Source organism: Nyctereutes procyonoides, unplaced genomic scaffold (genome assembly GCF_905146905.1).
Source record: "Nyctereutes procyonoides isolate TBG_1078 unplaced genomic scaffold, NYPRO_anot_genome, whole genome shotgun sequence".
In the NCBI taxonomy this organism is placed as follows: Eukaryota; Metazoa; Chordata; class Mammalia; order Carnivora; family Canidae; genus Nyctereutes; species Nyctereutes procyonoides.
In genome coordinates this window covers 83,985,930-84,012,320 of record NW_026575146.1, presented here as the reverse complement: position 1 = coordinate 84,012,320, position 26,391 = coordinate 83,985,930, and the positions used below count along the sequence as shown (strand labels likewise).

Below are 26,391 nucleotides of genomic sequence, written 5' to 3'. Positions count from 1 at the left end.
TTTAAGCAAGTTTGACCAAAAGAATGGGTTTTAAGCAAGATTGACCAAAAGAATGGGTTTAGTCTCTTAAGGGGATTCTATTGTTCAACTCTCAAGACTGATAAATAAAAGTGCCAGTGTGTTGATTTTCAGAGAGATTATTCTCACCAGCAAGTGTAGTACTTCTTCTGCATGACCAGCAAATGCTCTCCTAGTGGGCAAACATATGTGAACAGCCAAATCACAACCAGGAGTGGCTTGGGAGCACAGAGCAAGTATGTCCTAATAATCAGCAATTCCAGGCTGAGAGAATCGGGTACATGAACCCTGGCCAGGTTCACTGGCCAAGATTCTCTCCCAGGAGTCCAAGGTCTGGTTGGGCACTGGAGGAGCTTGCCTTTTGCAGGGTTTCTGAGGCAAGCTGGCTCATATCTTCACTGATAGATTTCTTTTCAAGCGTTAAGTCATGTTGAAGAGTGCTGCTGCCTCCTTAGGATGGCTTTGCAAGTGTCGATTTCACCATTTAACTCCCAGAGTGCCTATGAGCACACTGACATCTTCCTGATTCTGCCTCTCAGAAGAGGCCTCTTAGTGGAGGTATCCTGAGTGGGTAGTGAGGACCTGAATGCTGGGAAGCAGCTCTCAGGAGAGAACAGTCTAGGCAGAGGCAGCAAAAGCAAAGGTCCTGAGATGTGGACAAATCCAACATATTCAGGGAGCAAGTAAAGGGTCTTGTGACTAAGACAAGAGAATGGAGGTAACAGTGGCCAGAGAGGTGTGGCCAGAGAGGCAGGAGGGACCAGGTCCCCAAAACCCTCGAGGGCTGGTTAGATTTTATTTCAATCATGACAGGATGCCACTGGAGGGTTTTAAAGAGGGGAGTGATTGTTCTGATTTGTGCTATCAGAGGCTCACTCTGGCTGGGGAGGGTGGGCTGGGAGGGACAGGAGTGAGGAAAGGAGACCAGCTGGGAGGTGGGTCCTCAGACACAGATGCTACTGGCTTCTTGGAGTAGAACCATAATGAGGGAGGTGGCGAGAAGTGCTTGGACTGAGAATGTGTTTTGGAAGAAGGGCTGTCAGGATTTGCTGATGGACTGGTGTGGGCTGTAGGTAGCTAGCCATGATGTGTAGGTTGGGGATAGACAGCTGTGTTGTTTACTAATGGAGGAAGCGTAGAGTGGTTTTTGATGGAGAAAAGAGGAATCTCTTGTGCTGACCAGGCTGCCTGTGAGATGTACCCAAGAGATGTCAAGTGTGTAGTTAGATATGGGAGAATGGGGTTTGGGAGAAGGGGGTCAGCTGGTGAAGAGACTATGAGTGTTCAGTAGAGGATGGTCTGTACAGCTGCAGGACCAGCCGCAGCAGTGTAGGGAGAAAAGACAAAGCCCAGGACGCGCTGCCATACACAGATAGGGGAAGCGGAGCAGTAGGAGTCAACAGAGGAGACCAGGAAGGAGCTTGCTAGCTGGGGTGGGAGGAGAGTTGAGCAAGTTTGGGTCACTGAGCTACAGAAGATAGTGCTCTAGGAGGAAAGAAGTATTGCACAACATTGCTGAGAGATTGAGTAAGATGGAACAGGTAATTGACCTTTGACACTGGCAAGATCAAAGTTGTTTGATAAAAGCTATTCTTGTGGAGTTATGTCTATCAAAGCCCAGCGGGAGTGGGGTGAGGGGAGACAAGGAGGTAAGGAAAAAGAAGAGATGATGTGTTTTGCTAAAAGGGGGAGCAGAAAAATTAGCAGAAGGGAATGTGGAGCTAAGAGAAAAACGCTGGTCGATGAGGCTGGTTTGCTGGCACAAGGGAATGTCACAGGGAGAGAGAGAGAGGGTGATTAGGTGAGCAGGGTCCTCAGGAAAGCAAGAGATATAGAGCAGGCAGTGCTCCGCTAGAGGGTCAGCCTGTGGCAGAGCAGGTCTCCTGCCGTGATCGGAGAGTCAGGCTGGGAGTGCGGGCATGGATACTTGAGCTGGTGGGTCAGTGGTGAGGAGAGGGAGCAGATCTCATGTCAGTGACGTGAGCACTGTGATAGGAAAGAAGAGGAGAAGCAGCAGGAGTGGCCAAGCTCTGAGGAGAGCGGATGCAGGTTGAAGTGGTCAGCTTGGAAAGGGAAAACATTCATTTATGGGAAGGCTGTGTTTGTTGCTTACCTGACATTTTCAGTGAATCTGGGTTTTTTTCCCCTCCATTGACCTTTAGTTTCTTGGGTGCAGGTGTGAAGCGCTGTGGAGGAAGCGGAGGCAGGGGTGTTTTGGAAAGGGTTTGCAGAGGAATAGATAACTGTGTCAGGTCACAGAATCTGAACATGGTAGGACGGAAAGTCCAGGCTGGAGCCGGTGTGGACAGTGAGGGCATTAGGCCCCCAGAAGGTAGCCCGTCCGCCGAGCCCTGCTCTTCCTCCTAAACAGACTCCAGATGATTAGAAGTCCAAGGAGATCCTGCACCCTATTGCTTCCTCCTCCTTCTGCAGCAAGTTCCAGTGAGAACCTTGTCATTCTCTAACTGGTCTTTAATTGCCAAATTTTTATTTGGTGCCAAAAGCATGTAAAAATTGCAGCCTTTTGTATGAGGCCTGCTTGAAATACTTATTCAGAGAAGTGTATCCCATACTGACACAACCTGGTTCGTGCCTAGGTGCCTGAAAGAAGACCCTGCAACCATGTCCCTGCTGCAGAGAAGCCTTGATCCTGAGAAGACCCTGGGACTGGTGGACGTGCTCTACACAGCCGTGCTGGACCTCAACCGCTGGAGGGCAGGGAGGTGGGTATCCCTGTTAGTCACTTGTAGTAGTTTACATTCAGGCTCATATGTAGGGACAGTGCCACCACATACAGTTTTATGTGTGCCCACATCACTGATGGATATAAGGAAGGCAAGAAAGAAAAATTTTTGGTGACTTAATTTTGGAATAAGTTCAAATTTACAGAAAAGTTGTGGTAGTACCAAGAATTGCTCTCTGCCCTTTACCCAGATTCCTCAGTTACTTAACATGTTTGCCTTTCTTTGTTTTATCATTTGAGAGTAAGTCCATGGAACGCCTGGGTGGCTCAGTGGTTGAGCGTCTGCCTTTGACCCAGGTGTGATCCTGGGGTCCCGGTATTGAGTCCCATATCAGGCTCCCCACGGGGAGCCTGCTTCTCCCTCTGCCTGTGTCTCTGCCTCTCTCTGTGTCTCTCATGAATAAAAAAAATCTTTACAAATAAATAAAAATAAATTAAAAATTAAAAATTGGCTTAGAGAGGTAGGTCTATACACATAGGCAGGGCAACCTTTTAAAAAAAAGAGAGAGTAAGTCCATCAAGAGGATTTTAGCCTGACTCGTGTTCTTAAGAACTAAGACCAGAGAAATGTTTAAAAAATTTACTTCTAGGGCCCCTGGGTTGCTCGGTGGTTGAGCATCTATCTGCCTTTGGCCCAGAGCGTGATCCCAGGTCCTGAGATCGAGTCCCACATCAGGCTCCCTGCGGGGAGCCTGCTTCTCCCTCTGTCTCTGTCTCTGACTCTCTCTCTGTGTCCCTCATGAATAAATAAATTTTAGGAAAAAAAATTACTTCTAGTCTACATGAGATTTATTTATATCTGAAAGTAGCTGACAGTTATAAGATTGTCTTTAGGAATTATGAACTTGGGAATGGCAGGGACCTTAAACATCTAGCCATGTGTCCCCTTTCTTAACTCCTGAGTGCTGAGGTCCCAGAACACTGAGGTAGCTTATCCAAGGTAACAGCAGCTATCGCCTGCCTCAGCCTCATACCCTTTCCATCTCTGGGGCTCTCTTTCAGTACTAGAAAGAGAGTACTAGAAAAAGTGCTCAGAAAACCTTGGAAGTAACAACCATCTGTCCTTGACACTGTCTATAAGTTACTTCCAAGGACAACAGTGCTATATAGTGTCGCTGAGTCCTGCTCGCCCCCCTCTCCCCCTGTGTAGATTTATCCACATTCCTCAGCTGGATCAGTCTTATGTACACTTAAGTCTCAGGCGTTCATTTTATCTATAAAATAAGTGAACCTGATACCAACTAGAGAGATTTTTTTAAGATTTTTATTAATTTATTCATGAGAAATACAGAGAGACAGAGACACAGACAGAGGGAGAAGTAAGCTCCCCATGGGGAGCCCAATGTGGGACTCACTTGATCCCAGGATGTGAGATCACGCCCTGAGCCGAAGGTAGAAGCTCAACTGATGAGCCACTCAGGCGTCCCCCAACTAGAGAGATTTTTTTTTGTCCTTAAAGTCTTTCTTAAATGCAAAGAGATCCATTTCATCATCCAATTTGCATGTTTATCTTTTTTAATTTTTAAATAAATTTCTGTTTAAATAGGGAACAAGCTTTACCCTGCATACAGATCCAGCTTCAAAGGGAGATCTGCGATTTTGGGAATCAGGCTGACCTGCCTTCTGGGAATGGAAACAAATCTTCAGGTGGCCTGCAGAAGACATTCTCCAAACTGACATCCCGGTTCACCAAGAAAGCTTCATGTACCAGCTCTAGTAGCAGCACAAATTACTCCATCCCAAATACTCCTTCCAAAAACCTCTTCATAGCTGGGTGTTCGGAAGAGAAGACCAAAATGCCCAGCAATATTGATTCAAGGTTACAAAGCATTTTGAACATTGGTAATTTCCCTAGGACTACAGACCCTTCACAGTCAGCGCAGAATTCCAGTAATCAAATAGCCAATGGTTTTCTCATGGAGAGGCGTGACAACTTCCTGCAAGGGGATGATGGCAAGGATGAAAAGGGTATGAATTTACCAACCGATCAGGAAATGCAGGAGGTGATAGATTTTCTCTCTGGCTTTAACATGGGCCAGTCACATCAGGGCTCCCCGTTGGTGACAAGGCGTAACTCTGCCGCCACAGCCATGGTGACTGAACAGAAGGCAGGAGCCATGCAGCCACAGCAGCCACCACTGCCAGTGCCCCCTCCAGCACGGCCACCCCAGGCTGGGGCCCACACAACTCTGACTTCCCAGCCAGGCCTGCCGCCTCAGCAGCAATCCCCAAAGCAACAACAACCCCAAGTCCAGTACTACCAACACCTGCTCCAACCCATTGGACCTCAGCAGCCCCCACCCCAGCCTCGGGCCCCTGGGAAATGGGTACATGGCTCAGGTCAGCAGCCAGCACAGCCTGTTGGAGCAGGCCTGTCCCCTCTTGGCCAGTGGCCTGGCATATCTGATCTCAGTTCCGACTTGTACAGCTTGGGTCTGGTGAGCAGCTATATGGATAATGTGATGTCGGAGGTTTTGGGGCAGAAGCCACAGGGACCTAGAAATAACACCTGGCCAAACCGTGACCAAAGTGATGGCGTCTTTGGGATGTTGGGAGAGATTCTGCCTTTTGATCCTGCAGGTATGTGGACTCTTCCTCCCCACCTTGAGATTTTCACATAAATATAGTCTCTGGGGATTCACAGGGCCTATCCAACACAGCAGCCTTACTTGTGGGGGCAGGTGACCTAATTTCCCTTTAAAGATGTTTTCTGACTGTCGGATGGCAAGTATAGAACACATCTAGCAAAGGAAGGCAGCAGTGGTGAGAATGAGGCTGTAAGGACCACTATTTTTCTCACTGTACAGAGGATGGGGTTGAGGCTAAGAGAAGTTACTAGAATGGCTCTACATGCCATAGTTTAAGTGGGCTTCAGGCTGGGCTCTCCCATTCATGGGAGCCAAGGTGGCAGGCCGTTTGTGAGCTGCTTTTTCCTGATTACATAACTTGTGTGATTATTCTTTGCCTAAACTCTAGGATTATGAAAGCTGGTGAAGCACCCTCCTGCCTTTAGAGAATATGGCTTCTCCTGGCCTGAACATATGAAAATACCACCAGAGTTATCTTAGGAAATTAGAAAAAGAACCTAGAAACAAATAAACTAGGAAGAGGAATCAGTGAAGGAGAAAAACTAAGATTAATTAGATTTAAAGGAAAAATATAATAGAAATTGTAAATAAAATCTAAAAGAAGAGTCTCTTGAAGACCAACAAAATAGGTATTATATTTATTATAAACCAATTTATTATAAACCTCAATAAGAGAGAGCAAAAAGAAACAAGATTAGGAAAGAGAAAGGAGATGTCACTCCAGAAATAGGAGAGGTTAAAAGAAGTTTAAGACATTACTACAAATGACTTGATGACAATATATTTGAAAACTGAATGGAAAAATGACTTCTTTCCAAATAAAATACACATCACCAAAAATGTACCAAGAAATGGAAAACCTGCTTAATCTATTTTAATGAAAGAAATTGGAAGGGTAATTATGAAGCCAACATGATTTTAACCACAAAAAGTTTATAAGAGTTACTTAAAAAGCAAACTGTAGTCATCTCTTTATGAGTGTGCATAGAGGCAAGACAATCTAGCAGTGATTGGAAAAGCAGTTATCTGTTGCTACATCCAGTGTACTGGGGGGTGGGGGGTGGAAGGTGGAGAAGTGTAAGGGACTCCACTACTGCTCAGTAATCCATCATTATCACTCCACTACATGAGAGGAACTCATACAACAATAGATGCTGTAGACATTTGATAACAGATACCAATGATTCTAAAAAAAAAAAAAAGAAAGAGAAAGAACAACAAAAAACCCTCAGAGTAAGACATGAATAGAAAGAAAGTTCGTAAACATTAAAAAAAAAAACAAAACTACTATCTATCAAAAACAAGTAGCAAACATTACTCTGTATAGTGAAACAAAATCATTCCAATTAAAATCAAGACCCAGACAGAGTGGCAACTATTACTGCCAATAGCATGTAACTTTGTCTTGGACTTTCTAGAAAAATACAGCAAGATACGTATAAGCTTTAGAAAAAGATGCATTGAAAAGCACATCTCTTTGCTGGCAATAGAATTGGGGGGAGGAAGAAAACCAAGACTCCTCAATAAAAAAACTAGAATTATTAAGCAAGTCTGGCAAGGTGGGTACATGCAACATAAATACATAGAAATCCATTACTCTTTTTCTCTAATTGAACAAAAGGTATACAGAGTGGAAAATATATTTCATTCACAAGGAAAATACTGTGAAATATAGAAATAACTATAGGAAATATTTATATAAATAACCAGCAGAAGAGGAATTCCCTGCTGAAACAACCCAGCATTAGCTACAAATGGAAAGAAATGTTTTCTTAGGTCTAAAAATCCCTCCTACTGCTGCTCACACTTTCTTGTTCTTGCTTCCCTTGGGTGGTGGATGTGGGCAGCCTGGCACCCTGGGGCGCAGAAGGGCAATCAGTTCCACCTACTGTGGAAGAGCAGGCCTACGTGGCTGCCACTGGCTGCAGTGGGTGCGGCAGGGCACATTTTCTCAACTGCTGTGAAACAGTCTGTACATCTTTTGATAGGCGGGTAATTAAATCCAGAATATAGGGCAGTCCCAGTGGCTCAGCGGTTCAGCGCTGCCTTCGGCCCAGAGTGTGATCCTGGAGACTCGGGATCCAGTCCTGCGTCAGGCTCCCTGCATGGAGCCTGCTTCTCCTTCTGCCTGTGTCTCTGCCTCTCTCTCTCTCTCTCTCTCTCTACCCCTCTCTCTGTGTCTCTCATGAATGAATGAATGAATGAATGAATGAATGAATGAACAAATAAATCTTTTTAAAAATTTATTTTTTTAATAAATTAATTTTTTATTGGTGTTCAATTTACCAACATACAGAATAACACCCAGTGCTCATCCCATCAAGTGTCCCCCTCAGTGCCCGTCACCCATTCACCCCCACCCCCTCCCCTCCTCCCCTTCCACCACCCCTAGTTCGTTTCCCAGAGTTAGGAGTCTTTATGTTCTGTCTCCCTTTCTGATATTTCCCACACATTTCTTCTCCCTTCCCTTATATTCCCTTTCACTATTATTTATATTCCCCAAATGAATGAGAACATATAATGTTTGTCCTTCTCCGATTGACTTACTTCACCCAGCATAATACCCTCCAGTTCCATCCACATTGAAGCAAATGGTGGGTATTTGTCGTTTCTAATGGCTGAGGAATATTCCATTGTATACGTAAACCACATCTTCTTTATCCATCATCTTTCGATGGACACCGAGGCTCCTTCCACAGTTTGGCTATTGTGGACATGGCTGCTAGAAACATCGGGGTGCAGGTGTCCCGGCGTTTCATTGCATCTGAATCTTTGGGGCAAATCCCCAACAGTGCAATTGCTGGGTCGTAGGGCAGGTCTATTTTTAACTCTTTGAGGAACCTCCACACAGTTTTCCAGAGTGGCTGCACCAGTTCACATTCCCACCAACAGTGTAAGAGGGTTGGTTCCCTTTTCTCCGCATCCTCTCCAACATTTGTTGTTTCCTGCCTTGTTAATTTTCCCCATTCTCACTTGTGTGAGGTGGTATCTCATTGTGGTTTTGATTTGTATTTCCCTGATGGCAAGTGATGCAGAGCATTTTCTCATGTGCATGTTGGCCATGTCTATGTCTTCCTCTGTGAGATTTCTCTTCATGTCTTTTGCCCATTTCATGATTGGATTGTTTGTTTCTTTGGTGTTGAGTTTAATAAGTTCTTTATAGATCTTGGAAAGTAGCCCTTTATCTGATACGTCATTTGCAAATATCTTCTCCCATTCTGTAGGTTGTCTTTGAGTTTTGTTGACTGTATCCTTTGCTGTGCAAAAGCTTCTTATCTGGATGAAGTCCCAATAGTTCATTTTTGCTTTTGTTTCTTTTGCCTTCGTGGATGTATCTTGCAAGAAGTTACTGTGGCCAAGTTCAAAAAGGGTGTTGCCTGTGTTCTCCTCTAGGATTTTGATGGAATCTTGTCTCACATTTAGATCTTTCATCCATTTTGAGTTTATCTTTGTGTCTGGTGAAAGAGAGTGGTCTAGTTTCATTCTTCTGCATGTGGATTGTCCAATTTTCCCAGCACCATTTATTGAAGAGACTGTCTTTCTTCCAGTGGATCGTCTTTCCTCCTTTATCGAATATTAGTTGACCATAAAGTTCAGGGTCCACTTCTGGGTTCTCTATTCTGTTCCATTGATCTATGTGTCTGTTTTTGTGCCAGTACCACACTGTCTTGATGTCCACAGCTTTGTAGTACAACCTGAAATCTGGCATTGTGATGCCCCCAGCTATGGTTTTCTTTTTTAAAATTCCCCTGGCTATTCGGGGTCTTTTCTGATTCCACACAAATCTTAAAATAATTTTTTCTAACTCTCTGAAGAAAGTCCATGGTATTTTGATAGGGATTGCATTAAACGTGTAAATTGCCCTGGGTAACATTGACATTTTCACAATATTAATTCTGCCAATCCATGAGCATGGAATATTTTTCCATCTCTTTGTGTCTTCCTCAATTTCTTTCAGAAGTGTTCTATAGTTTTTAGGGTATAGATCCTTTACCTCTTTGGTTAGGTTTATTCCTAGGTATCTTATGCTTTTGGGTGCAATTGTAAATGGGATTGACTCCTTAATTTCTCTTTCTTCAGTCTCATTGTTAGTGTATAGAAATGCCATTGATTTCGGGCATTGATTTTGTATCCTGCAACACTGCGAAATTGCTGTGTGAGTTCTAGCAATCTTGCGGTGGAGGCTTTTGGGTTTTCTTTTTTTTTTTTTTTGCTTGGGGTTTTCTATGTAGAGTATCATGTCATCGGCAAAGAGGGAGAGTTTGACTTCTTCTTTGCCAATTTGAATGCCTTTAAATAAATCTTTTTAAAAATTTAAAAATAAATCCAGAGTATAAGTGGTGTCTGGCAGGATTTTACCGTCTTTGATCTTTGTTGAGGCCTGAATGGCCTCTATGTCTTTTTTTTTTCATACTATGTAATTTTATTTTTTTAATTTTTTTTAATAAATTAATTTTTATTGGTGTTCAATTTACCAACATACAGAATAACACCCAGTGCTCATCCCGTCAAGTGTCCCCCTCAGTGCCCGTCACCCATTCACCCCCACCCCCCGCCCTCCTCCCCCTCCACCACCCCTAGTTCATTTCCCAGAGTTAGAAGTCTTTATGTTCTGTCTCCCTTTCTGATATTTCCCACACATTTCTTCTCCCTTCCCTTATATTCCCTTTCACTATTATTCATATTCCCCAAATGAATGAGAACATACACTGTTTGTCCTTCTCCGATTGACTTACTTCACTCAGCATAATACCCTCCAGTTCCATCCACGTTGAAGCAAATGGTGGGTATTTGTCGTTTCTAATGGCTGAGGAATATTCCATTGTATACATACACCACATCTTCTTTATCCATTCATCTTTCGATGGACACCGAGGCTCCTTCCACAGTTTGGCTATTGTGGACATGGCTGCTAGAAACATCGGGGTGCAGGTGTCCCGGCGTTTCATTGCATCTGAATCTTTGGGGTAAATCCCCAACAGTGCAATTGCTGGGTCGTAGGGCAGGTCTATTTTTAATTCTTTGAGGAACCTCCACACAGTTTTCCAGAGTGGCTGCACCAGTTCACATTCCCACCAACAGTGTAAGAGGCTTCCCTTTTCTCCGCATCCTCTCCAACATTTGTTGTTTCCTGCCTTGTTAATTTTCCCCATTCTCACTGGTGTGAGGTGGTATCTCATTGTGGTTTTGATTTGTATTTCCCTGATGGCAAGTGATGCGGAGCATTTTCTCATGTGCATGTTGTGGCCTCTATGTCTTTAGGTTACAAATCCTACTAGTGTTATCTGCCGTGTGTTCCTTTGTGACCTGCAGGTCCTTACTGTACCTCCTGCAGACCCCACCCCGAGGGCATAAGGTCTATATAGCCCCTTTCCCAAATTAAGGAAGGGCACTTCTTGGATAGATGAATCCCAGAAGGTACCCTCTCGGGCAGGGCCAGTGAGAGCAGAGCACCCCCTCTGGACAGGGCACCTGTAGCCCCAGAGGCATGGCTTGACTCCCTGAGAAGGAGGCCTTGATTTGGGCCCCGCCGCTCCCCTCCCCAGCTGTGGGCATCCTTGTGCGCCGCACACACAGCACAGTCTCATGCAGTAGTCCTGTGGCAGTGCCCTGGGGACAATCTAATAATGAGATTATGCCTAGTAGCTCTCCTAGCTTGAAGCTGAAAAGTATATACTGCTGAGTCATACTCAGTTTGTGAACCAGAGATCCTTTCATGCTGTATCTTCTTGTTTGACTTTTTCTCTCAACGCCTTCTATGCTTTCTTTTCTCCCACTTGTACTGTCCTGCCCGTCCTTACTCAGCTCTCTCCAGTATGTTTCTAGTCACCTCTTAATACTTCTTAAATTCTGAAATTTCACCTCATTCATTAACATTCTTACTATCTTCAGACTGAATGAGTAGATCTGCCATCCAATATCCCAAGAAAATCGTCGATTCGAGTTGGGCCAAGTGGGAATGACATACCTCTATCTGGCTGACCCTGATGCTTTGATAACTCTCAGGTTATTAGTTCACTAAAGACATCATGTGACTTCCTAAGTGTTATGTACATAGCACCAGACATTGGAAAATTTTTAAGTGTCTGGTATTTGTCTTTAAAATTTAATCGTGGATCCTTTTGTGTTCTTCTTTCTGTCTTTCACATTCAGCCTGCCTCTGTCTTAGGCATAACCCTTCTTGACGGTCACTGTGCACACACCTTACCCCAGCCTCAGACATCTGGCTGAAAGCCCCAGGCCTGCAGCCAACTCTCTGGCTTCCGGGGCCACAAGCTAGGCAGCACCTTGCCACTTTTCATTGTGTATGTGTGACCAGAATGTGCTCAGGAGGCAGAGAAGGAGACAAGAGGCCAGTGTGGCCCCAAACCCTCTCTGTCCCTTTGTCCTAATGCAGTGGGCTCAGACCCCGAGTTTGCACGCTATGTGGCAGGAGTAAGCCAGGCAATGCAGCAGAAGCGCCAAGTGCAACACGGCCGCCGCCCAGGCAACCCCCGGGGCCACTGGCCACCCATGGATGATGCCCATCGGACCTGGCCTTTCCCAGAATTCTTCACAGAAGGGTGAGTGCTGGGTGTGGCAGGGAAGCTGAGTTTGGGACCTGGTTATCCCCCATGGGGCCCTCATGCACCCTCATCAGGCAACTCAATTCCACATCCCGCTGTGAGAGACTGACACCTGGTCACATCTTTAAGCAGTCAGGGTTCTGTGACAAGACTTGAAGATGCCAGGTGGCATGGTATGTCCCTGTGAACGTACCATTTGTATAAACCGATGGTTTTCAACACATAGTCTTCTGCCCTGAACTAGGAACATACTTGACAGTGTTTGTGACGTAATTGAATGTTTAACATGGTTTCTGTGCTGACATGGGCATAGTTGTGCAACCCATGCGATTCAGGGAATGCGATCCTTATAGCTTCCAAAAAGCAAACGTGTATAGTTCAGATGCCAGCGTATTGAGAGAACTGCAGCTTTGCATCCCGAAGACAACTGGAGATTGATTTTTCACATCCTTTATTTCTACTCAGTTAATAAATCTGGACAGCTAAAGACCATTTCAGCTCTTTGCTCTACCATGAATTTCATATGCAAAGCACAGGCTTCTGAGAAGAATGAAGGGCAGCAAAGAATACATGTTACTTTCTATATAATAAGGGACAGGAAGAAAAGCTTGGGTTTTTAGAAGGGGAGATGAGCCCACGATCTGGTTGTTAGAGGAGTGCGGGCTAAAGACCCTTCCTTTAGGGATGGGGGAATGGGGGCAGCCTCGGGGTTGTCCAGCTGCAGGAGGCCTGGGCCAGCTTATCTCTCTGGCTTTCAGGGACAGCCTGCACAGCGGCTGGTCAGGGGCTCAAGGGGACTCCGCCAGCTCAAGCGACGAGACATCCTCCGCCAACGGGGACAGCTTGTTCTCCATGTTTTCAGGGCCCGACCTCGTTGCTGCTGTCAAGCAGAGAAGGTATGAAGAGATTTCTAAATGTAAGAGGACAGAGGGGCACATGAATGTGATCCACAGCTCATTCCTCTGGAAGGCTCAGGAACCCCATGGCTCCCTGTCACCCTGGTGTGACAGAGGCAGAGGGCCTCTGCTAGCACGGTCTTGCTGAGTCTTCTATGGCTACCATGCAGGCTTGTAGCCCAGATGACTTAAGGTTTGGCTGAGGCTTTGCTGGCAAAAAAAGTCTCATGCAAGTGGTAGCTAAAAACACCTAGAACTCTAGGGTTCTAGAGAATGGGGTCTACTGATAACTGGTCTGTGCCTTTCTGTGGGAGGAGCAGGACCAGAATGACCAGGTTCTAATCACGACTCACCAGTAGACTTTGCAACTGCAAACAAGGGCCTGACTTTCTCTGATCCTCAGTTTCTTTGTCAAAGAGGAAAAGAAAACAGTAGAGTATTTTCAGGTCTAAGAAATTTTTTAAAGTAGTGGCACCTGGCTGGCTTATTTGGTAGAGCATGAGACTCCTGATCTGAGGGTCATGAGTTCAAGCCCCATGTTGGGGATGGAGGCTACTCAAAAAAAAAAAAAAAAAAAAAAAAAAGGAGGGAGGTTGGGAAGAAGAAAAGGAAAAACCAAACATGTCAGGTTGGGTTAGTTGCTATGAAGAAAAATATGGGGGAAAGGGGCACCTAGGTGGCTCAGTCAGTTAAGCATCTGACTCAGTATCAGCTCAGGTCTTGTTCTCAGGGTCATGAGTTCAGGCTCCACACTGGGCATGGAACCTGCTTTAAAAGAAATATGAGAGTCAGGGAGGCCCCTGAGCAGACAGCTGAACAAAGTGGGGGAGCATCTGGTGAGAGATTAGCAGTGGGGTATGTGTGAGAGAGAAGAATCAGGGTATGAGTTTTTGGCTGAAGCATCTGTATGAAAGGGGGTGCCAATGAACTGAGACAGGAGGATGCAGGAGGAGCAGAATTGAGCCAGCGGTAGCATTTAAGATGTCTTTTTTTCAACAAGGGAAACTGGGGAGGCCAACGAGACATGGAGGAAGCCACCTGTAGCACCACCTCTACAGAGACTGCTGTGTCTGCAGGCAGGAGCGCCAGTAGCCTGATTGCCTTGGCCCTGAGCCGGCTCCTTCCTGCCTTTTTCATTTAGCGTTATAACAGAAATTATTCATGTTTCTAGTTAAAACTAACGGTCTTTTAAGTCCCACTTCCGCAGGGCATGGTAAACAGTTGGTATCTGTTGAATAAATTAAAAAAAGCCAGAGCCAGTATACTCAGAGCAGCTGAAACAGCCAGTGGCTGTCCGAATGCCTGCCACCCCCAGCTCTCCCCAAGCCCATGAATGACTTCCGGGCGTGTTCCATTCAGTGGTGACCTACCCGACCCCCACATGCAGTGGATCCAAGGTCTCCCCACCTGGAACCATTGCCCAGAACCAGGTGGCTAGCATGTCAAGGTAAGCTGGGCAGCAAGCCAGGTGCCCACGGCACTGAGCTCTTGGTTCTTTCAGGAAACACAGCAGTGGAGAGCAGGAGACCAGCACGCTACCCTCACCGCCTCTTCTTACCACAGTGGAAGACGTTAACCAGGTATTGTGGGCCCTGCTCTGGTCACCAAGGGCCAGCTGTATGGGGTATAGACCATGAGCACGGTTCCAAAGCTTCCGTTTTAAGAGGGCTTCAAAGCAATAATGGGTTCTTTGTGGTGAACAACCTTTTTTCCCATGATTAACCATCTCAGCTGACTCAGAGGCAAATGTAGAGGAAGCCCTGGGATTGTGCCATCCACTGTGATAGCCAGTAGCCACATGTGGCTGTTTAAATTGGAATTAATCAAATATAAATAAAAATTGAGTTCCTTAGGGGCACTAACCATATGCAGTGAACAGCACAGACACAGAACATTTCTGTCGTTGCAAGTTCAGTTAGACAGTGCTGCTCCAGGGCTGTGAGGGGTCTGGGGCTCCTACCCTGTCCCCTAGGTGGGAATAAGGACCAGAGCCCTGGGGAAGTGGGAAAGATCATGAATCGCCAGAAATGCCACTAAGAACCCTCTTTTGTCTCTCAGGATAACAAAACCAAAACATGGCCACCCAAAGCACCCTGGCAGCATCCTTCCCCGCTGCCGAGCACACTGCCGAGCCCGAGCGCACCACTCTACGCAGTTGCCAGCCCTGGCAGCCAGTGGAATGACAGCATGCAGATGCTGCAGTCCCCGGTGTGGGCCGCCACCAGTGATTGCAGCACCGCCTCCTTTCCCTATGTGCAGAGCCCACCACAGCCCCCGCCCCCACCAGCACACAAGGCGGCGCCCAAGGGCTTCAAAGCCTTCCCCGGGAAGGCTGAGCGCAGGCCGGCCTACTTGCCCCAGTACTGACCCAGGGCCGGCCCGCCTGCCCAGAGCTGTTGGGGTCAGTGTCCCCACCCCAGGGCTGCCTAGTTGGCACCAGCCCCCCAGAGGACCAGTGCACCCCTGTCCCAGGCAGGGATCCTTGGGGATGGGGGTAGTTGGCAGCTCCAAGCCTCTAAGGCCCAGCTTCCCAGACTTTGGAGGCATCAGATCCCTGGAGGGCCAGCTAGAAACAGGTGTCGGACCCTCAGGGAGATGCTGGGGGATCTTCAAGCTTAATAAGCAGCTCCAGCAATTCTGATGCAGGTGGGCCACAGGCTGCATTTTGAGAAACACAGCTCTCAAGTTTGTAGTCCCACTGTGTGTATTGGGAAGGCACCAGGCCTAAGGCTGAGAGCAAAACTGACCATTCTTCTGAAACCCTCCCCCTCCTTAACACGTTGAGTGATGACCACATCAGTCACTGTATCTCATAGCTATTCTTTATATAGGTTTTTAGTTAAAACATCTCCTGCCTAAAATGCATTGAATATTTTAAGATAACAAATATAGAGGCTGGAGGTTTGTTCAACACTATATTTAAGCTTCTACAAAACGGGCAAAGTATAGAATATTTGTGATTGGAAGCAATCACCTGGGTTTTCTGTGGGTGGGCAGCCCCTCCCCACCCCAAGCAGCACCCAAGGGGTGCAGTCCTGACCGGATTTACAAAAGCAGGATCATAAAACTGATGTTAGAGGCATATTCCTGATGGTGCATGGAGATGAGCCAGCTGGCTGCTGTCCGTGTGCAGGATAAAGTTGCACCTGCTGCCCTCCCGTCCACACATGGCCAGAGGTTTCGACACAGTTTCCAAACCTGGGGGTGTGGTCACGAGGCTGCACAGAGACACCTGCACTTGAAGTATTGCAGTAACATTTGTGAGCTGGCTCAAGACAAACCAATTAAGCTGTAGATAGGAATTAATTTAAAGTCTTTTCTTTCAAAAAACAAGAACAAAAAACCACCTCATTTTCAGTTAACGTGTGCCATTAAAGAGATAACATCCTGTGGATTTTGGGATATTTTCCAGCCAGAATGGATCCAGAAGAATTGAATGGTGCTTAAATTGAGAAATAATGATACATATATCTCTATAGAGTAGACATATCCCACTGTATATTAATTGAGGTTACAGAAGTTCTTTATATAAAACTTATTTAAATTTTTCATATTTCATCTTTGAAAAAGTCTAATTGAGAAAAATCCATAATATTTTCTGGTATGAAAGTTTGACAGTATTAATATTTTTTTTATATTTTCTTAAATCATTAAACCATTTTAATATATATGTTAACTACTAATAAATGGTTTATTCTTTCTAACTCCATATAAGCTTTTCCAGCAAAGATTGTAATAACACGTTTATGTTCTCATTTTTCTACGGATATAAGTAAATTTATATTTAAAAATACCAAAAAGAAAAAATATATATGTATATGTATGTATCCACACTAATGATAGAGGCCCCCTAGGGAGTCTGAGCCCAGCCATCTGAATGTTTAGTACTGTGTCGCCAGGCTGTCTCCAGGCCTTGGGTGTCGTCCTTTGTGCTGTGTGGGGATGCCATTGCTGCCTGTACTTATGATCCTCTCACCGTGGGTTCTGAACGTTCACCTCACCATGTTTACAGAGAACTATTTTGTACATAGACCTTTTCAGGCACGTGCTCTGCACCAACCCTGCGTGGCTCTGGTCCGTGTTAGCCGTCACTGTGTGTGCACTAATCTGTCCGAGTTGTTTGTGGCTGTTTCTCCTTGTAGTGTAGTTTCCTCTTCCCTTCAGTAAGGTGTCCGCAGTACCTTGTATTTCAAGTTCTATCCTACTGAAGTCCTCTTGTCTTAATAGTGCCTCCCCCAGAGACCTCACCCTGGACAGAGGTCAGCCCTTGCTGCCCTGTGCAGGTGACACCAACACCGCTAATTGTCACTTTCCAGTCTGTTCTTCTCAAATAAGCAGGCCATTTTGTAACTGCATATCCCCAGGCTGTGAGGCTGTGTGAAGCTGTTGTGTGGTCTCCTTGTAGGTGCTGTGTTCTCAGCACCGCCTTGCTCTGAACACTGGTAATTCCAGGTGCTGCGCTTGGCAGAGGGGTCTCGCCAAAGCGCGCAGTGTGTGTGTGTGTGTGTGTGTGTGTGTGTGTGTGTGTGTGTGTCCTTTGCATGGCCGGGCGTGACTGCCTTGCTCGGGCATCAGCAGGACGTCGTGTGAATAGTTACAACGCTTCCAAACTGGAACTCTACATTTTGTATCTTACTTTTAAAGCTCCTATAAGTAAAATAACTATTGGCTTTATTAAAAATATACATTTAATAATATTTTGTATCTCTGTTTGAAATGAACTGCAGCAGACATGTCAGAAGCCCTGCCTGATTCATTACTTTGCAAAGCTGCACCCACAGTGGTTCTTAGGTCAGCTCATCCTCTGGTTCTGAAACCTTCGTGAGAGGAAAGACCCCTGGGAATATTAGGATGAGCGGGGGGTGGGTGGGCGGGCAGGAAGCAGACAACCTACCACACCTCTCCAGTTGGCTTCCCAAAGGCCAAAGCTGGGAGAGGCCTCTGGAGGCAGAGCCCATGTCATGGGGAGGGAGACCACATGGAACGATGCATGTTCTCTCCTTGGATTGTGGTCGGCCACCACCCACATTCCACCAACCATGGGCACTGTGAGCTGTCCAGCCAGCGTTTCCAAGGAGTGGGCCCAGGGATGAGCTCTCACTCTGCTCTGCCAGTGACCCCCTATTTGGCAAAAAGAGACCATACCTTAAAGGGACAAGGACTAGTCACATTGGATGATGCCCAGCGAAAAGGAAAGCTTGTTCAGTGGGAACCACAAAGGGAGGGTGGGTTACAGGGGAATCAACTTCTTTTCACTTGCAGCAAGACAGACTTGACCAAAACTTTTTTTCATGAACTCAGGAAAACACATATGAGCATTAATCTATAACCTACCACTCAGGTACTATAAGTACCACTCAAGCTTCTCTCTGCTGAAATGCCCAGAAGCTAAGCACGGGGACCAAGACCCAGAGCCTTCTAAGCGCACCCCAGGACAAGGTTACTCAGTAACAGCTATGATGCGTGAATGTGCTAGGAAATACCCTAGAAGTGCATGTTAAATGCTAGCATCGGGTGCCTGGGTGGCTCAGTCGGTTAGCGTGTGCCTTCAGCTCAGGGCATAATCCTGGGGTCACGGGATGGAGCCCCACATCGGGCTTCCTGCTCAGTAGGGAGTCGGCATCTCCCTCTAAATCTCCCCACCATTCTGTCCTCTCACACTCCCTCTCTCTCAAATAAATAAATAAAATCTTTTAAAAAAATTAAATGCTAGCATTTTATTCAAGCATGTTCCTGTTCAACACCAGTATGTGGTGCTGTTCACTGACTTCAGTTCACAGCAGTGGTGGAGACAAGAGGAGTCCTGTGGCCCAGCTATGCGCCGGATGGGTGAGAGTGGAAACCTGAACAGATGTTAGACCTGAGCGGCAAGAGGGTCCTTGCGAGGCTGGTGACCCCTCCTTCATCACCTGACGGATCCTGGCAAAGGAGGACGGCCAGTCCAAGGAAAGTAGCTGAAAAACAGCGTGCCCGCCGTGGCACACTGCGAGTTTGGCTCTTTGTGCATTGTGTGACCACTGTTGTGACCCGCTTCCTAATCTGGAGACGCAGAGGAAATAAACGCTTGCAATGTCCAGCTCCTCAAATGCCAGAAAGCCATGTTCATGGAAAGCGTGACTGGCTGCCTCCCAGCCACACATTCTGAGGAAGCTCCAGGGGCAGGCTCCTGGAAGTCACGCACACACAGCTCACTTGCCGATTCTACAAGGGTAGGCTGGCCGGGCTCAGGCCTCGGTGTGTCTGATGGAGGGACTGGATGTGGCTAGTACTGGGTCTGAGTTTGGGGTGTGGGCTTAAGTCAGGAGGAAAGATTGTTTCAGGAGTGTCCTGTTCACTTCAACATCTAAAGTCATCAAGGAGCAAGGGTCTTGCTAGGAGGAGAACTGAAAAGAAGATGCAGTCTCTGCTTTTAAAACAAAGTCTTTTATTTGTACTATCTTTTTATTTTTTATTTTTTTTTAATTTTTTTTTTTATTTATTTTATGATAGTCACAGAGAGAGAGAGAGAGAGGCAGAGACACAGGCGGAGGGAGAAGCAGGCTCCATGCACCGGGAGCCCGATGTGGGATTCGATCCCGGGTCTCCAGGATCGTGCCCTGGGCCAAAGGCAGGCGCCAAACCGCTGCGCCACCCAGGGATCCCATGTACTATCTTTTTAAATTATTATTATAATTCCAGTGTAGTTAGCAGTGTTATATTTGTTGCAGGTGTACAATATAGTGATTCATCAATTCTATATATTACTCAGTGCTCATCAAGTGTGCTCTTCATCCCCTTCATGTATTTCACCCATCTCCCCCACCCACCTCCCCTCTGGAAACCATCTGTTCTCTATGGTTAAGAGTCTCATTTTTTGGCTTGCCTTTTTTTTGTTTGTTTGTTTCTTAAATGCCACATATGAATAAGAGCGTATGGTATTTGTCTTTCTCTGACTGGCTTAGTTTGCTTAGCAAGCTACTCCAGCTCCATCCATATTATTGTAAATGGCAAGATTTCATTCTTTTTTATGGCTGAATAATATTCCATTGTGTATATAAACCACATTTCCTTTATCCATTCATCTATCGATGAACACTTACATTCCTTCCATAATTCAGCTATTGTAAATAATGCTGCAATAAACATAGGGGTGCATGTATCCCTTTGAATTAATATTTTTTATTCTTTGGGCAAGTACCCACTAGTGCAATTACTGGATCATAGGGTAGTTCTACTTTCAATTTTTTAAAGTTACCTCCATACCGTTTTCCACAGTGGGGGGCACCAGTTTGCGTTCCCACCAACAGTGCATGAGGGTTCTTATTTCTCCACATCTTCGTCAGCACTTGTTTCTCGTATTTTTTATTTTAGCCATTCTGACGGTTGTGAGATGGTATCTCATTGTGGTTTTGATTTGCATTTCCGATGATCAGTGGTGCCGAGCATCTTTTCATGTGTCTGTTGGCCATCCATGTGTCTTCTTTGGGGAAGAAAACTCAGTCTTTTAGTCTTTTAGACAACCCCATCTTTCTCATCCTTGCTAAGAGGCGCCACCATCCACCCACCAGGCTGCTCTGACAGAAATCCTAGAAGACATCCTTAATCCTTTCCTCATCCAGCAAGTCCTAGAAGTCTATTCACAAGCATATTTGAATTCCATCATATTCTTCAGTATGCTACCAATGACCCGGTCCTCACCTGCCTCCTGCCTCTCGCTCTTGGGGCTCAGGGTTTCCCGTACACTCAGCTCCCCGCCCCCCGCCACCGTGCTCCCCTGCCAGCTGCTCCCAAGAGTGCTCCCTGCTTCTGCCTCTCCATCTGCCCTCTTGGGCCAGAGCCCAGCTTCTACTCGCTTTTTCATTATAGCGCTTAGTGCTCCCCGGGCCATCGAGTTTGCCTTTGTCCCTCCCACTAGAACGAAGGCCTCCAGAGAGCAAGGATCAGGTCTCATCAGGGCCACGCACGCAGAACAGCGGGAAGCATTTCCAGAGGAGCCAGGCCAAACAAGGTGTTGGTGCGCAAATCACTGAGCAAATTCTAATGCAAAAAGAAAAGAAAAAGAAGATAACGACTTAAAACTCAGCTCTCACATCAAACTAAAAGAATAATACGTGATTTAAAAAAGAAGAAGAAGAACACGTGATGACCAGAGTTTGTACCAGAACTGCGAGGGGAGACTCACATTCGGAACTGCGCGCAGGATGATGCAGTTTTTTAGTAACCATAAAGTTTTCCGTTCTCGTGGAAACCCACGCCTTTGTGCAGTAAGAGTTTTTTTTTTTTTTTTTTTTTTTTTTTTTTTTTTTAAGCAACTACCGATGGAGTCCCAGGGAACATCTGGGGCGACACCCCGGAGCGGCCGATCGCAGACGACGCAGGACGGGCTCGCGGCCTGCGGGGGGCGCCGAGGGCCCGGCTCGCGTGCGCACGCGCACAGCCGCCCGCCCAGCCTCCGCGCACAGGCGCGCGCACGCCCATCGCGGACGTGCGGACGCGGACGTTTGCTGGGCGTCTGCAGCCGGCGCCCCTCCCGGCGCGGGGACGGACATGCGCACACGTGCCCCCCGGACGTGCGAGTCCACACGCACACGCGTGCGCGCCCCCGCCCCCGGCCTGCGCCACCCCGCCCCGCCGGCGCGTAGGCTCGCGCGCTCCGCCCTCTCCCGGGGGGCGGGGGGCGCCTGGCGGGGCGGCGGCGCGGCTCCTCGGGGCCTCGGCACCCCGGGGCTGCGCCTCCCCGGAGCAGCTGGCGAACGTCCCTGGGCGTGAGCGCCGCGCGCCCGACCCCCCGACCTCCCGCGGGCTCCCGGAGCTCAGCTGCAGAGCTGCAGCCCCCCTCCCCGCCCCCTTACTTTCTCCGACCTTCGGGTGGTGCCCCAGCCCCGCTCGGCCTGGCTCCTGCCTGCCTGCCTGCCTGCCTGCCTGCCTGCCTGCCTGCCTGTCCCGAATGAGGGAGCCAGACTAACCTAGACGCCCCCTGCCTCAGTTTCCCCATTTATGGAAGAGGGCTCTTGTCTGGGACTGTGCTGGCCGCAGGCTCCCCAGGTGCTAGTTTCGCGACACTCAGTGCGACCCCGCGGGCTTTCCAAGGCCGCAGAGCTGCGCCAGCTCTCTTCGGGTTGTGGTTTAGCGCAGCCCCGCAGGCCTCACGCCCCGGAGACGCTCAGGTATCTGACCCCTATCCTCTGGGTGGTGGGGCGCTTGGCACTACATGGGGCGGCCCTGGCGGTGGGAAACGGTAGGGCTTCGCTCTGGGGAGAATGCAAAATTACCTTACGCTGAAAATGTCCCGAACTCCAAATCCCAAACCACCCGAGGTGCCGACCTCGCAGTCGGGTAGCTAACGGCTCACCCTCCACACGCCCCGCCTTCCCTGGCGGGTGTCTCCCTGCCGCCCCACACAAATCCTTAGACCGGGTCCGAAGGGGCCCCGGTTAATGCACTGGCTGATCTGTCCTACCTGACTCCTCCCGTGCTGCTGTGTCGCATCTGTTGGAGGTGCCATTCTTGGCCCTTCCCACTTGTAAGATTCTACCCTGGCAATCGGAATTAATATCATAGAGGCCTAATTAGAGGTTAAAAACAGAACTGGGATGGTGGGGGATTGCCAGAAACTGGCAGGCAGGACAGGGCTGTGATTTAAAAAAAAAAAAAAGAAAAGAAAGAAAAAGAAAAAAAAGAAAAAAAACAGGGCTCAGAAATCAGGCAACCTTGGATCAATTCTCCACCTAGCAGCAGAGTGGCTGTTTCCAGATTTCTTAACCTGTCTGTTGAACCGGTTGCACGGCCGAGCTCCAAACACGGTAAGCTAGCGGTAGTAGTAACGGCACTAGTAGTTGGATGATGAATGCCTTTCAAGTAATAATGATCCCCTTTGTCCCTCCCTATTTGCTTTCTCTCCTTAGCAACTGTGACTTATGGCCCTTCAGATACCAATATCGTTTTCTGCTAATATGGAAAGCACACGTAACTGGGGTTTCAAATCACAATGTCAAACTTAAAAAAATTTTTTTAAAGAAAAGTGTTTTTGGGGATCCCTGGGTGGCGCAGCGGTTTAGCGCCTGCCTTTGGCCCAGGGCGCGATCCTGGAGACCCGGGATCGAATCCCACGTCGGGCTCCCGGTGCATGGAGCCTGCTTCTCCCTCTGCCTGTGTCTCTGCCTCTCTCTCTCTCTGCGTGTGTGTGTGACTGTCATAAATAAATAAATAAATAAATAAATAAATTAAATAAATAAATAAATAAATAAATAAATAAGAAAAAAAAGAAAAGTGTTTTTTTTTAAGATTTTATTTATTTATTCATGAGAGACATCGAGAAAGGGGCAGAGACACAGGCAGAGGGAGAAGCAGGCTCCCTGTGGTGAGTCAGATGTGGGACTCGATCCCAGGACCCCGGGATCACAACCCCAACCAAAGGCAGACACTCAACCACTGAGCCACCCAGGCATCCCCCAAACTTAAAATATTATTGGGAAATCTAGAGTAGTTGAACCTCCTGGGAATCACAGAGGCCAAACTAGAGGGGGTCTACCAGAGAATGTCAGAAAGAAGATGAAGCCTTCCGAAAGGTGATCACGAGGCCTTGTGTCCAGCTTCTTCTTCAGTAACCAAAGCAGCACCTGTGGGTTTCAAATGGCCAGGAGACGACATTAGAGAAGCAGTGTGGGGACGCCTAGGTGGATCGAGTCCCGCATCGGGATCCTTGCAGGGAGCTGCTTCTCCCTCTGCCTGTGTCTCTGCCTCTCTCTTGTGTGTCTCTCATGATCAATAAATAAAATCTTAAAAAATTGAGAGAGAGAATGAAAAATAGAAGCAGTGTGACAGCACTTAGATGAACACCCATAAAACCTCTGGAAGGACTTGCGGTTGTAGATGACAGCCCAGCTCCACACAACATCGACACTGAGGGAAATCACTCATTTATGTTCCAGCTGCAGACAGAGGTGGCCTGGCCCTCTGAGTTGGACTCCGGCATCTCCCTGGGGGTCACTGTCTGCATTGTTTTCCTTCACACCAGGGACTGATCCTCAGGTCTCCTCTTTTCAGAAGGGCAACTTAACACTAGAAAAACACTGGGTTTCTCCTGCTGGCACTCTTTTGGCTGGCCTTGGTCATGCACTCCTCTCTGATGCAATTGGGGTGGCAAAGGAAGACACACGAGAGTGGGACATAGTGGTTTTGGTTAAAGACAACAGACGTGCCCTGTGGTCACCAGGAAGAGCCTGCTAGAGAAAGGCAGTCAGTGGCTACTGTTGGGCTAGGGTCATCTCTGAAATCATAGGGCAAGTGGTAATGGGGTGGTGGCTACCAAGACTGGCCTTCCTCTTGGGTGAGGTTATGAAACACAGGATTTAGGGGTGGGAGTGCTCTTCTGTGTAGACAACTGGCTTGCATGGGAAACCCTGATCAGAGTATCTCTCAGGGGCCCCAGTAGAACAGATGCCATTCACTGTTAGGGGGCTGCCAAGTAGGGGAAGTTCAGTTAAAGCTCAGAATTGACAGGTGACTCAAAACTCTGGGTAAGTAAGGGCCATGTGGACAGGACTGCTCCCTGTAAAGTCCTGTGGACCCCTCATGTCTTCAGTCTTCAGCCTTTCCCTATTTTCCTCTTTCATCTTTAGGGCCCCCAGGATTCCTGCACAGGAAGGGAAAAGTCATATGCCGAGGTTGGAGGGGGCCGTGACCATATGGAGCTGGGAGGTGGCTAGAGGAAGAGCTCGGCCTGGGGTGGCAGCAGGACAGGGCGCGTTCCTGGATGGCTGGCCTTTCTAGACGAAGCAGGCAATAGAGCAGCTCGATCTGGGTGCCAGTTCTTGGACCTCTTCTTCCTCTTGGCCATAGATACTGTCTCATCCAGCCTGTCATCCAGGCTCATGACTTCAAATGCAGTCTATTCACTGATGACTCCCAAATTTTTCCTCCAGCTCGAAACTTCTCTCCCCACACTCCAGTCAGCAACACCCAGCTCAACAGCTACACTTGCATGTCTAATAGGGTTTGTGATCTGCCCCCTGCTCCCAAACTTTCATCTCTCCAAGATGTGAGGATACTTCCATTTTTGGATGTTACCCTTGACTGTTCTTTCTTTCTTCTTCTTCTTCTTCTTTTTTTTTTTAAACTGGGAAATGTTAAGATTATTTATTTATTCATGAGAGACACAGAGAGAGAGAGAGGCAGAGATCCAGGCAAAGGGAGAAGCAGGCTCTTCGCAGGGAGCCTGATGTGGGACTTGATCCTGGATTCTGGGATCACCGCCTGAGCCAAAGGCAGACACTCAACTGTTGGGCCACCCAGGGGTCCCAACCCTTGAGTGTTCTTTTTCTGTCTCTCGGCTCTTCACTGGGTGTGTCCAGTTCACCACGCCCAGCTCCCCCTACCCTGACCCAAGTCACCTTCATCCTGGCCCTACATCCATGCAATAGCCTCCTGTTTGCAGTCCTTCCTTCCATTCCTGCTACACTATGGGTCTGATCCTTTGTAAAGCTTGTCAGATGATGTCCTTCCACCGCTTAAACCCTTCCATGGCTTCCTGTCGCACAGAAAACCAGAGTCTTCACAAGGACTTACAAGTTGTACGTGTCTTGTTGCTTTCCTTCGCTCACTGACCCCAAGTTATGTCTCTTTCTTTTATTCACTCCACTCCAGTCACATGTGCCTCCTTCCTCTTCTGGAACACCTAAGCATGTTTGCCCGAGAATTCTCCAGTGGTTCTTCCCTTTGCCTGAACACTTTCCCCCTAGACATCTAATTGGCTGGCTTCCTCATCTTCTTCAGGCTTTTCCTCAAAAAAGTCACCTCAATGAGGTCAATCCCCTTGGCCATTCTTTTTTTTTTTTTTACAGATTTCATTTTTTATTTGACAGAGATTGAGAACAAGCAGGGGGAGTGGCAGGCAGAAGGAGAAGCAGGCTCCTCACTGAGCAAAGAGATGATGAGGGGCTAATGAGGGGCTTGATGGATCCCAGCACCCTAGGGTCGTGACCCAAGCCAGAGGCAGATGCTGAACTGAGCCACCCAGGAGCGCCTCCCTTGGCCATTTCTTTTTTTAAATATTTTATTTATTTGGGCAGCCCGGGTGGCTCAGCGGTTTTAGTGCCTGCGGTCAGCCCAGGGCGTGGTCCTGGAGGCCCAGGATCGAGTCCCACGTCGGGCTCCCTGCATGGAGCCTGCTTCTCCCTCTGCCTGTGTCTCTCATGAATAAATAAATAAAGGACAGGCAGGCAGAGAGGGAGAAGCGGGCTCCCTGTGGAGAGCCCCGTGCAGGATCCGATCCTGGCACCCCGGAATCACGACCTGAGCCAAAGGCAGATGATCAGCCGCTGAGCCACCCAGGCGCCCCTCCCTTGGCCGTTCTATTCAACATTGCAACGCCAATGCCCGGCGCCCTTTGCAGCTTCCCTTTCCTCTGTAGCACGTAGGAGCCCCGGAGCCACCGTCTACTTTGTTCACCTCGCTGTACCCGCGACGCCGGAGCACGACCCGGGACGTGCAAGGTGTTGCGTGAACGAACGGCCGAAGGGAGCAGGCCCGGGCGTGGGGAGCTCGGCCGCTTCACCGCAGTCAGTGCCAGGCGGACGGTGGCTGACCCCGCGGCCGCCGCG

General features: G+C 47.8%; 1 protein-coding gene and 1 long non-coding RNA gene across 7 annotated transcripts in view; one reads left to right on the top strand and one right to left on the bottom strand.

The window, feature by feature from the left end:
- The window catches only part of GARRE1 (granule associated Rac and RHOG effector 1), an 82,004-nt gene extending 64,496 nt beyond the window's left edge, over window positions 1-17,508 (top strand). For all 6 annotated transcript variants that reach the window (XM_055311367.1, XM_055311363.1, XM_055311365.1 and 3 more), the window contains 6 exons: window positions 2,616-2,741; window positions 4,308-5,341; window positions 11,747-11,912; window positions 12,674-12,811; window positions 14,313-14,391; window positions 14,870-17,508. In XM_055311367.1, coding sequence (XP_055167342.1) covers window positions 2,616-2,741; window positions 4,308-5,341; window positions 11,747-11,912; window positions 12,674-12,811; window positions 14,313-14,391; window positions 14,870-15,178 — 1,852 coding nt within the window. In that variant the 3' untranslated portion in view covers window positions 15,179-17,508. The remainder of the gene's footprint in view (window positions 1-2,615; window positions 2,742-4,307; window positions 5,342-11,746; window positions 11,913-12,673; window positions 12,812-14,312; window positions 14,392-14,869) is intronic.
- A 2,441-nt stretch (window positions 17,509-19,949) lies between these two features.
- On the bottom strand, window positions 19,950-21,221 carry LOC129500699 (uncharacterized). The gene is made up of 2 exons (XR_008662590.1): window positions 20,973-21,221; window positions 19,950-20,827 (listed from the first exon to the last, which is right to left on the bottom strand). It is a non-coding gene; the product is annotated as an uncharacterized LOC129500699 (long non-coding RNA).
- Between the last annotated feature and the right edge of the window lie 5,170 nt (window positions 21,222-26,391).